This window comes from Cetorhinus maximus, chromosome 8 (assembly GCF_964194155.1).
Source record: "Cetorhinus maximus chromosome 8, sCetMax3.hap1.1, whole genome shotgun sequence".
NCBI lineage: Eukaryota > Metazoa > Chordata > Chondrichthyes > Lamniformes > Cetorhinidae > Cetorhinus > Cetorhinus maximus.
The window spans coordinates 136,904,043-136,916,734 of NC_135886.1; the positions used below are offsets into that span (position 1 = coordinate 136,904,043).

Genomic DNA, 12,692 nt, shown 5'->3' on the forward strand with positions numbered 1-12,692 from the left:
AGTACGTTTGAAATGTAGTCATTGCTGTAAATGTAGGAAACACAGCAGCCAACTTGCACACAGCAAGCTCCTGTAAACACCAATGTGACAATAACCAATTAGTGATGTCAGTTGAGGGAACAATATTGGACAGGACACCAGGGAGAACTCCTGCTGCTCTTTTTCCGATGGTGCCAAGGGATCTTTACGTTCATCTGAAAGGGCGATTGGGACCTTGCTTTAATGTCTCATCCAAAAAAAAAGGCACCTTGGACAGTCCCTGAACTGCACTGAAGTAAATGGTTTGTTTTGAAGTGCAATGCTGGTTGTTGTATTTGCAAATACATTATTCATTATGTTTACAGCAAAATCCCACAAAAGTGAAGTTGCTTATTTGCATATTAACTTTTCAAAGCAACATTAAAAAGTTTTTTAAACTACTTTTTTTGATTTGTTAACATTTACTATAGTAGCTGAATTAATATCAATACCAATCTAACCATTAACTCTGGGGTCGCTTCTGACACATTAGTTAAGATACTGTCCAGCACAGTGACTGAGCATCATCAGCATTCACTGAATTAACATAATTACACACAAAATGAAACATACTCAATGATATAGGAAATGGAAACTGCCATTCGTTTATTAAATGTGCTCGACATTGACAGTGTAAAATGTGACACCCACCCACACCCCACTTGCTGAGGAGTCTAGTTACTCTAAGACATCAGGCTCTCCCTTCATTGCGGCTGGGTCAAAATCCTGGAGCTCCCTGACCCTGATAGGGTGCTGCAGCTGTTCAAGAAGGCGGCTCACCACCACCTCCTCAAGGGCAATTAGGGTAGGGCAATAAATGCCGGCCTGACCAGCGACACCCACACTCCCTGAAAAAAACAAATAAAAAAAAACCATAGGCGTACATACGTGAAATATCCTGTTCCTTTACAACTTTCCAGGAATCAATTACTGTACCCCTTCATTTCAATGCTCTTGGGTCTCCAGACATCGGAATCGTGCAAGGAATTGTCTGAATGCCTTAAGCCTGAATCAAATGAAGCTCCGAATGCTTGTTTGATGGTTGCAAAGGTCAGTCCCAGCTTCGGGTCGGCTCTACCTTAACCTCAGTTCACTGAGTGACCTCACAATAACCTAAAGTGACGGTGAGGACCATTCCCTCCCCCCCACCCACAAGTTTCGAGCAACAACGGAGTGTTGAGCGCGAAAACCAGCAGACCTGCCATTGAGTTGCTGGTGTGGTTAATCTAGGAATAATCGCAGTACAAATGGTAGAAAGCTGGTGTGATAGATCACTTCGACCAGGAAATCCATTCGGAAACACACATGTCCAGACCTGGCTGCAGCTGATGCCCAATTGCTACTTCCAAACCCAAGAACACATGAAAGGCAGAGCACAAGTCTGTAACGACATCTTTCCTCACCATTTCCTCGCATCCATTTCCACTGTAATGAAACATAAGCACCTTATATTGTGACCTCCTCTACCTCCCCATAATAATAAGTAATTGACGGGAACCTCAGTCTAACCTTCCAGCATCTGGGAATCAGAGATAAGATCCCTAAAAACTGGTCCAGGTTGCAGCGCCGTCTGAAGTATTAAAGTGACGTTTAACATCCAATGATTTTTCTCCAGGGTTGCACACAGCAGTGACCTGGAGATTTATCTTCAATTCAAGGAGACTCCAGGCCAATCCTGGAGGGTTGGCAACCCTACTTTGTCCTAAAGCTCTGGAATTCCCTCCCTAAACCTCTTTGTGGCTTACCACTTCCTTTCTTTTAAATGTTCCTTATTATCTCTTTGACAAAACTCCTGGTTACCTGTCCTAATGAATTTCATGTGGCTTGGTGTCAAATTTTGTTTGATAAAGGCTCTTTGAGGTCCTTTACTATTGTTAAAAGTGATGTCTAAATGCAGGTTGCTTGTTGCTGTACTGACACGGTAATGTTGCACATATCCCTTCACACGTTTCTCCCATCTTCTAACCACTGCAGTGAAATGAAAAGAATAGTAAACTATCAAACTGTGTTAATGTAATTTAGTCTAATTTCTTCTGCTCATCCTAGCTTCAAAATCAATGAAGTATACCATTCTCTCCAGTAGTGAGTTGAATTCCACCACAAATTAGCCCGATCCTCCTGTGGAGAATTTACGCCACAATTTACCTGAAAAATAATTAGAATACGCTGCAGCAAGCATAAGACAGATAATGACAATGGTTAGTTAATTAATTTCAATTGTTGATTTCTCTGGGAATTTCAAGTCAGATTGTACAATTAAATGCTGTGGGAGTATAATGATAATTATATCTAAAAAAAAATCTAATCCAATACTTTTCACAAGAGTATTTTGAAAGTTTCATTTTATCACTGTTGACTGGAACCAGGATCAATTTGTCGTGGAATCGTTAAGAAATTAATCAAAACACAGCAGTGCTGATAATAGAATGCTGCATTTAGTCAATGTTCATTTACATGGGGCAGCAAATTATTCAAAGATATAAACAGGGACAATATTGAATAAATATAAACACCAAGAACAACTGTTTTTTTTATGTAATTCTCACTATTGTGAAGCAATGGCTGGGAAATGTGTTGTACTTCATCTGTAAATTGACATCAACAAGTGGCTTCAGGTGCAATACAAAAACATATGAACATAAGAAATAGGAGCAGGAGTAGGTCTCACAGCTCCTCAAGTTCCAACCAAGTCTGATCTTTTACCTCATTTCTACTTTTCCTTTGATCCATTCAGTATCCAAAAAAAAATTCTTTCTGTTTTGAATATAGTAAATGATGCAGCTCTCTGCAATAGAGATTTGCAAAGGTCCACAACCCTCTTATCTCAGTCCAAGAGGCCTGACCTCATCCTGAAACGCTAGATTCTCCAACCTAGGGATATAGTCTCTCAGCTTCTAGCTTGCCAAGCCTCCTCAGAATTTATACATGTCAAAGAGATCACCTCTCATTCTTCTAAGCTCAATAGAATATAGGCACATTCTACTTGATCTCTCCTCATAGCTCTCTCATCCCAGAGATCAGTCCAGTGAATCAATCTTTGATGCACTGCCTCCAAGGAAAGTACATCCATTAATTAAGGAGACAAAAACCATACACTCTACTCCAGGTGTAGACTCACAATACCCCTATATAATTGCAAGCCTTCCTTATTTATACTCCAATGCTCTTGCCATAAAAATTAACACACCATTTTTACCTTGCAAATTGTTTGTTGTACCTTGCATGCTAACATCCTTGTGATCTATTCCCCTGAAGGCCAACATTTAATATTCTTCCACCATTTAAAAAAAATGTCACATTTCTCCAAATTATACTCCATCTGCCAACTTCTTGCCCACTCACTACAGGATCTGTTTCCTAGCCACTGCTTTGATCCATGTGCTAAAATTTTTTTTATAAAGCAGCTGCATCATCTCCAGAAGCAATGTTGTCTCTTTTATGTGTTTCTGTTGTGATTCTTGTATCTTGACCCACCAGATGCAACAATCTAAGTGAGATTGGTGATCTCAACGACGTTAATTAAGCAATTTCATCGTGCCACTGTATTTACTGGGTTTGGAGCCATGACAAGTCAAGGAAAAGAGCAGAGTGGCACAGAATTATGAGTCACTCACGCCATAACTTCCTGAATAGTAATCGCATGGCTTTATATTGCTCAGGGAATCCCTGCTGAGACATCAAGAGACCATGAAAGCTGAGATAAAGGAAAAAATAAAACTAGGATGTGCATACTTGTAAAGAAACCAAGAGCTTGGAGGGAAGTTTCAACCTGATCAGAGGAATTAATGAGGATGTTCCTGGACCAATAGTTGTGGTGAGACAGATAAATCAGAATATCTAGCTCATCATTGGGTGAGTTTTGCTGTCAACAGGCCCTGTACCAATTGTCATTCAAACCAAATTAGACAGAAGTTGTGAAAATTTGCATTAATGAGATTTCCGAATGCTGCTACTACAGATCGAGCGTACTTTTGTTAGGTTTAACAAAATTCCTAATGGACAATTGATGGTTTCACATGCCTGGATTCACAATAACGACTGATTTGTTCTCAGTTATGCATCTAGGGCACTGCATACCATTTTCTGCAGTAGCAGCTTAGTTGCAACTTATTGTGCAAATTATCTCTTTTAATAAACACCCAAACACTTGTTTGGACATTGCATATACATGGTAGAACATTTCATATTTTTTAACCTTAATTTGTTCATTAGTCTGATCAAAAAACACTCTCCATTACCTCCAATATATGTTGCCATGAGAATAAAAGGAATGATCCATAGTTCCTGCTTTCATGCCATCTAAGTTATTACGTGATCTTTTTCATTTGGCTTATGATTTTAATATTGGTAACAGGAAGTGGAAAACTAAATCAAAAGCTGATTATATTTATTGAAATGCATTTTATCATCAGCCTGAGAGAATATTTTTGTTATTCATTCCAAGTAGTGGCATTACACCATGCCACCACCTTCCAAACTCCACCGTGTCGCCAGTGTTAAATCATTTAACTTTCACTTAGATTTAATTATGCAGCAGTTTGAATTGCGCATAAAGCCTGACACAAGGCCAGGTTTTGCTTAAAGGGGGCATCTCAAGGTGTTCCTCAATTTGTTGGTGCACGTTTAGGTTTTAAAACTTTGCTCTGTAGGAATGAATGAGGCTTCACACATTATTATTTACTTTCTGGGTCAGAGAGGTGGCCTGCCAGTCAGTAATAATCATTATGCTGTTAAAAACTTGCTGGTGCTAATAATTACCAGACTTCACTGTGGTGAGTTTGATGGGCAAGTAAAATGCAGATAACAATTCTGAAAATCACAGGAAGGTTAAGTGCAGTTTCGCAGATACAGCAATTTGCAATTCATGGTGGACCTCTTTCTTGCTGAGGGCCGCTGGCTGATTTATGCATCAATAATAGCTTGCATCATTCAGATGCTGTCAGATTCAGATGCTATCATTTTTCAGCAAAATCTAGGCAAATGGCATGAATTTCTCTCTTTCCCGATGTTTGTTTGAAGCCAGAGCCGATTCAAGAGAATCTAGGTATCCAGCAACAGTGATGGCGTTGAGCAGGGTATGTTGTCAATCATGTTGAAGTATTCTCACAGACAGCAAACCACAAAGTAAATACAATGATGATCCTTCACTTTTAATTAAATTTGACAGAAAGTAATACACATGGAATTAGAAGCTGAAAAATCATGGACATATTTAAAAAGATGAAATTTTGTCATAATGGAGAAATTTAACATTCCACAGTTTTTCAGGGTCAGAGAGGTTCTTGAGCTGTAATTATGAACTTAGTACACCATTGAAAACCCAGTTACACCTTTTTCTATAAAGATGTAACTTTTTCAGGGCCTTTACAGTGAAACTAATAGTATAAAAGGGCAAGTTTTTGGTAGTTCAGCGATTTCCAATTATTTGCATTCTGGGGAGACTTTAACATTGCGCCCTCTGTAGATGCGTAATAGAATCACTCACGTTAACTTCTAGATTTCTGCATTTAATTTTACATGTGCGGACTCCAGAAGTTGCATCGGTTTCAGAGGAGTAATGATAGCCAATACTGACAGTTTCACCATCATTACTATCGCAAAAGTTCGAACTGATGTTAGTTCCTCTCATTATGTTGATTCATGTGCAACAAAATAAGACACAGGGGGAATGAAAACAGAATAAAAAACATCGCAAATCTTGTATTTGCATACTGCCGCATCATGCCCTGTTGTCATTTTTTACATAACCATTGCAACTCAAATTGTGACTTTGTAGTAAATTAGCAGGAAGTAACTTTTGTCCTACAGTCAGCAGAGGAAGATCAAACTTTATTAATTGAAACTGCTTGCATACAAAATATATTGCACTTCAACCAAACAATATCAACATAAAACCAAATTATTTGTTTTCACTACTATGTACAGAGAAAAATATTGCCCCTGTTGCAGATTCATATACTGTAAGGTCAATCTACCCTTGTTAATCATCTACACTAAGTTAACACAATAGTCCATAGTGGACAGGTACATAAACAAAGCTTTTTCCTCCCAAATACTGTACATTCCCAAAAATAAATAACTACAAATCATCAGTTTGGCAACAATCTTCAGGCATTTTATGCCTTTCAAACAGTACACTATTTAATTCTTTACATTTATGCTTGTACATCAAATGCAGAGCTGTAAAGAAAAAAGTGCCCTCCCACAGACTGATCAATGCCATACAAACTTCAGTGCAAGGATTTCTGATCCTTTACTGTTCAGCTAGATGCATATATAAGGAAAATCATGAAATCATGAAAAGCATGCATTCTTCTGTAAAGGTTCCCCAATATTTAACCACACTTTTTTATCTACATACATGTATAATACAATGTAACTGTCTTCTGCTCATTTAGCTTCCCTGATTTCTGCAACTATAGTAAGGTTACCCCCTTCTGGCAAGTTATATTGAAGGCACAGATCAAACAATATACTCTGTTTTTAATTTTCTTCTTAAAAAGGAGTTTTGCTAAGTGAAATGAAAATGGTTACATCACAAATATTCCACCTGTCCACCAAAAGACAAAGTGGACCGTGTGCATCAAATGTGCACAAATGAGTTTTATGTCTTTGGCCTAATAGGTTTCTCTAAATGACATGTAAGCATCCGGTTTGTATGGTTAATGAAAGGAAATTTAGAGAGAACAACACTCTACAGGAATGCGCTTTAAGATACTCCATTCACCAGCACTTGCTGGTTGTCTGTGGGACTCTCTGGCTTCTCTTTCTTCTGAGCACGTTCCTTGCCCACGCGTTGTCGAGTGCTCTCAGCAAAGACATTTGGGCTGTGTGAAGCTTTCGTCACGACACTCCTCTCATTATTGCTGTCAATTCTGATCTAGAACAAATCAGAAAGTGTTCAGAAATGAAATGTTGAACCCGTAACATTTAACATACATCAGAGACAAGGTGCAATATTGGAACTTACAAAAAATAGTTGATAAAATTAGAACCGTATTAAACTTAAAGAGTGCAGCACAGCCAATACCTTGAATAGACAGATTTTCCATACATATTCTTGATAGTCTCACAGCTCGTGGCTTGAGGCAGATGAACAGATCAAACTCTCAGATAGTGCAGCAAATGCTGATGTTAAAGAATGGATCCATCCTTGTTTTCTATTGATGGAGATATCTTTCTAAGCTATGATTGCAACCTTGGTCAAACATGTTTCACCAGGATAGTACCTTTAACCTTTCCAGTCAGCCTTTTATACAAACTCTGCCACACACAGCCTGCCTCACATTAAGTCCCAATCACCCATCACCCTTGTCCTTGAAAGGAACATAGGAACAGAAGGCCATTCAGCCCATCGAACCTGCTCCGCCATTAAATTAGATCATGGCTGATTGTCTACTTCAATGTCATTTCCCCACGCTATCCCCATATCCCTTGATGTAATTAGTCTCCAGAAACCTATTGATTTCTGTCTTGAACATGCTCAATGATTGAGCATCCACAGCCCTCTGGGGTAGAGAATTCCAAAGATTCACCACCCTCTGAATGAAGAAATTCCTCCTCATCTCAGTCTTAAATGGTCTATCCCTTATCCTGAGATTATGACTCCTGGTTCCAGGCTCACCAGCCAGGAGAAACATCTTGTCTACATCTACCCTGTCACGCTCTAAGAATTTTGTAAGTTTCAATGAGGTCACCCCTCATTCTTCGAAACTCTAGGGAGTAAAGACCCAGTTTCCTCAATCTCTCCTCATAAGGCAATCCCACCACCCCAAGGATTAATATGGCAAACCTTTGTTGCACTCCCTCTATGTCAACTATATCCCTCCTTAGATAAGGGGACCAAAACTGTGCACAATGCTCCAGGTGAGGTCTCACCAAGGTTCTATATAACTGCAGTAAGACATCCTTACTCCTATTCTCAAATCCTCTAGCGATTAAAGCCAACATACCATTTGCCTTCCGAATTGCTTGCTGAACCTGCATATGCCAGCTTTCAGTGAATCATGAACAGGACACCCAGGTCCCTTTGGACACTTGTACTTTCCAACCTCTTACCGTCTAAGAAATATTTCCCTTCCTGTTTTTTCTACCTAAATGAATAAATTCACACTTATACACATTATATTCCATCTGCCATGTTCTAACCCATTCAGTTAGCGAATTTGGAAATATTACAATTGCTCCCCATATCCAAATCATTTATATAGATTGTGAACAGCTATGGACATTGCAGTACCCCCCACTAGTCTCAGCCATCGTGAGAATGATCTGTTTATTCCTACTCTCTGCTTTCTGCCTGCTAACCAATTCTCAATCCGTACTAGTATATTTTCTGTAATCTCATGTGCTCTAATTTTATTTACTAACCGCCTGACTGGGACCTTATCAAAGCCTTTTGAAAATCCTAATACACAATATCCACTGGTTCTCCTTTATCCATGCTACAAGTAACATCCTCAAAAAACTCCATCAAGTTTGTCAAACATGATTTCCCTTTCATAAATCCATGTTGACTCTGCCCAATTTTACAATTCTTTTTTTAAATGTCCAGTTTTCACATTCTTTATAACAGATTCTAACAATTTTCTTAGTACTGACATCAAACTAACAGGTTTGCAGTTCTCCAATCTCCCTCTTCCCCCCATCTTAAATAGTGAGCTGACATTTGCAACTTTCCAATTTGCAGGAACCTTTCCAGAATCTACAGAATTTTGAAAGATAACCACCAATGCGTCCACTATCTCTACAGCCACCTCCTTCAACATTCTGGGATGGGACAGCTGTCTCACAGATTAGTCAAGCAACACCCTGACATAGTCACACTCACGGAATCATACCTGACAGAAAATGTCCCAGACACCACCAACCCTGAGTATGTCCTGTCCCACCGGTAGGACAGACCCAGCAGAGATGGCGGCACAGTGGTGTATGGTCAGGAGGGAGTTGCCCTAGGAGTCCTCAACATTGACTCCGGACCCCATGAAGTCTCATGGCATCAGCTCAAACACGGGCAAGGAAACTAGCTGCTGATTACCACGTACCATGCCCCCTCAACTGATGAATCAGTGCTCCTCCCCGTTGAACATCGCTTGGAGGATGCACTGAGGGTGGCAAGGAGAAAGAATGCAGTCTGGATGGGGGGCTTCAGTGTCCATCACCAAGAGTGGTTCGGTAACACCACTACTGACCGTGCTGGTCGAGTCTTAAAGGACATAGCTGCTAGACTGGGTCTGCGGTAGGCAGTGAGGGAACCAAAAAGAGAGAAAAACATACTTGATCTCATCCTCACCAACCTGCATGCTGCAGATGCATCTGTCCATGACAGTATCGGTAGAAGTGACCACCGCACAGTTCTTGTGGAGATGAAATCCTGTCTTCACATTGAGGATACCCTCCATCATGTTGTGTGGCACTACCACAATGCTAAATGGGATAGATTTCGAACAAATCTAGCGACTCAAGACTATGCAATGATGAGGCACTTTGGGCCATCAGCAGCAGCAGAATTGTACTCAACCACAATCTGTAACCTCTTGGCCCAGGACATTCCCCACTTTACCATTACCACCAAGCCAGGGGATCAACCCTGGTTCAATAAAAAGTGGAGGGCATGCTAGGGGCAGCACCGGGCATACCTAACAATGAGGTGCCAACCTGGTGAAACTACAACACAGGGCTACTTGCATGCCACATAGCATAAGCAGCAAATGATAGACAGAGCTAAGTGACTGTACAACCAACGGATCAGATTTAAGATCTGCAGTCCTGTCACATCCAGCCGTGAATGGCGGTGGACAATTAAACAACTCACTGGAGGAGGCGGCTCCACAAATATCCCCGTCCTCAATGATGGAGGAGCCCAGCACATCAGTGCAAAAGATAAGGCTGAAGCACTGGCTACAATTTTCAGCCTGAAATACCGAGTGGATGGTCCATCTTGGCCTCCTCCAGAGGTCCCCAGCATCACAGATGTCAGTCTGCAGCCGATTCCAATCACTTCACATGATATTAAGAAACGGCTGAATGCACTGGATAGTGCAAAGGCTATGGGCCCCAACAATATTCCGGCAATAGTACTGAAGACTTGTGCTCTAGAACTTGCGGTGCCCCGAGCCAAGCTGTTCCAGTACATCTACAACAATGTGGAAAGCTGTCCAGGGATGTCCCATATACAAAAAGCAGGACAAATCCAACCTGGCCAATTACCGCCCCACAGTTTACTCTTGATCATCAGTAAAGTGATGGAAGGAGTCATCAACAGTGCTATCAAGTGGCATTTGCTTAGCTATAACTTGCTCACTGATGGTCAGTTTAGGTTCCGCTAGGGCCACTCAGCTCCTGATCTCATTACAGCCTTGTTTCAAATATGGACAAAAGTGCTGAACTCTCGAGGTGAGGTGAGGGTGACTGCCCTTGACATCAAGGCCGCATTTTACCGAGTGTAGCATCAAGGAGCCCTAGCAAAACTGGAGTCAATGGGAATCAGGGGAAAAACTCTCCACTGGTTGGAGTCATACCCAGCACAAAAGATGATGGTTGTGGTTGTTGGGGTCAGTCAACCCAGCTCAGGACATCAATGCAGGAGTTCCTCAGGGTAATGTCCTAGGCCCAACCATCTACAGCTGCTTCATCAATGATCTTCCTTCCATCATTAGGTCAGAAGTGGGGATGTTCGCTGATGATTGCACAATGTTCAGCACCATTCGTGACTCCTCAGATTCTCATGCAGTTCATGTCCAAATACAGCAAGAGCGGGACAACATCAAGGCTTTGGCTAACAAGTGGCAAGTAATATTCATGCCACACAAGTGCCAGGCAATGGCCATCTCCAACAAGAGAGAATCTAAGCATTGCCCCATGACATTCAATGGCATTACCATTGCTGAATCCATCACTATCAATGTCCTGGAGGTTACCATTGTCCAGGAACTGAACAGGACTAGCCATATAAATACTGTGGCTACAAAAGCAGGTCAGAGTCTCGGAATCCTGCGCCGAGTAACTCACCTCCTGACTCCCCAAAGCCTGTCCACAATCTACAAGACACAAGTCAGGAGTGTGATGGAATACTGCCCCCTTGCCTGGATGAGTGCAGCTCCAACACCACTCAGGAAGCTTGATACCATCCAGGGCAAAGCAGTCCGCTTGATTGGCACCCCATCCACAAACATTCACTCTCTCCACCGCTGACGCACAGTGGCAGCAGTGTGTACCATCTACAAGATGCACTGCAGAAACTCACCAAGGGTGCTTAGACAGCACTTTCCAAACCCACAAGTACTGCCATCTAGAAGGACAAGGGGAGCTGATGTGTGGGAACACCTGGAAGTTCCCCTCCAAGCCATTCACCACCCTGACTTGGAAATATATCGCTGTTCCTTTACTGTCGCTGGGTCAAAATCCTGGAACTCCCTTCCTAACAGCACTGTGGGTGTACCTATGCCTCATGGACTGCAGCAGTTCAAGAAGGCAGCTTACCACCACCTTCTTTAGGGCAATTAGGGATAGGCAATAAATGCTGGCCTAGGCAGTGAAGCCCATATCCCTCGAATGAATAAAAACTCATCTGGTCCAGGGGGTTTATTACTCTTCAATCCAGTTAACTTTTCAAGTACTACCTCTTTACTAATACTAATTTCTGTTAGTTCCTCAGGGCAGAATTTTCCCAGAATTGCACTAAGTACGGTAGCGGGCGGGTAAAATGGTGTCCTACCTGCCGATGAAAATGGTGGATTTTCACGCCGTATCTTCCTGAGCCCGCCTCATTATATATTCATTCCCGTGAAACACGCCGTTTCCATGGCAGGCGGGCTCTCATTCACCCGCTCGCCATCACCCCACTGTTGCATCACGCCGGCCGCCATCTTTAAAAGGCAGCCACCAGCAAAGCACTCATCGCCACCAGCTCACCACCACTGCCCGGAGACATGGCCAGCAAAGGAAAAAAGACTACAGCCCCCGCTTCAACGTCAGGTTTCTCAAGTGACTGCTGGATGCTGTGGAGGTCCACTGGGAAGTGGTCTACCCCCACTCTGGCCGCAGGATGGGTAGCAATGTCACCAATATGGCTTGGGAGGCGAGGGCAGCGCGAACGCCCTGCAGAGGAGTCAGCCACCCAGTGCTGCAAAAGGATGAATGATCTCCTTCATTCCACCAGGGCAAGTCACTCTTTTCATCGCTCCCAACTCACAAAACCCCTCACACACCCACAGGGCCCTCACTCACTGCCAGTGCAAGGGACATCATCATTCACTCTTTCACATACACCGTCATTGTCTTCATCCAGTCCATGGGACCACTCACCACCCACAGGCCAGGCATACTTATCATCTGGTCCGGCAGGTGTCCTGACACACACTCCCCATCTCTATCCATGCAGGACAAACTGGCTCACAACAGGAGGGAAAGGTTGCAGGCAGCAGGAAGTATGCTGGAATTCAAAGTTCTGACAGAATTCGAAAACAGAGCCATCCAGCTGGACGGCGAGGATCTGCACCAGTCCTGTGCTGATGGTGAGGTCAGCGCTGCTCTACCAAGTGAGGATCCAACAGTGCAACATCCATCAGACAACCATGCCGTGAGTGAGGTGTCCTCTTTTACAGGCCACTGCCATGCACTAATTATCTCCCCTTGCTTTCGCAGGCACATCTGGGAAGCAGCTGACAGAGTCC

General features: G+C 42.5%; 1 protein-coding gene across 6 annotated transcripts in view; it reads right to left on the reverse strand.

Annotated features, from left to right (window-relative positions):
- Nucleotides 1–5,826: 5,826 nt before the first annotated feature.
- Nucleotides 5,827–12,692, reverse strand: part of fmr1 (fragile X messenger ribonucleoprotein 1) — an 86,010-nt gene continuing 79,144 nt past the window's right edge. For 4 of the 6 annotated variants that reach the window (XM_078547692.1, XM_078547690.1, XM_078547689.1 and 1 more), the window contains one exon: nt 5,827–6,898. In XM_078547692.1, coding sequence (XP_078403818.1) covers nt 6,728–6,898 — 171 coding nt within the window. In that variant the 3' untranslated portion in view covers nt 5,827–6,727. The remainder of the gene's footprint in view (nt 6,899–12,692) is intronic. The other 2 variants (XM_078547694.1, XM_078547693.1) reach the window with 1 other exon arrangement.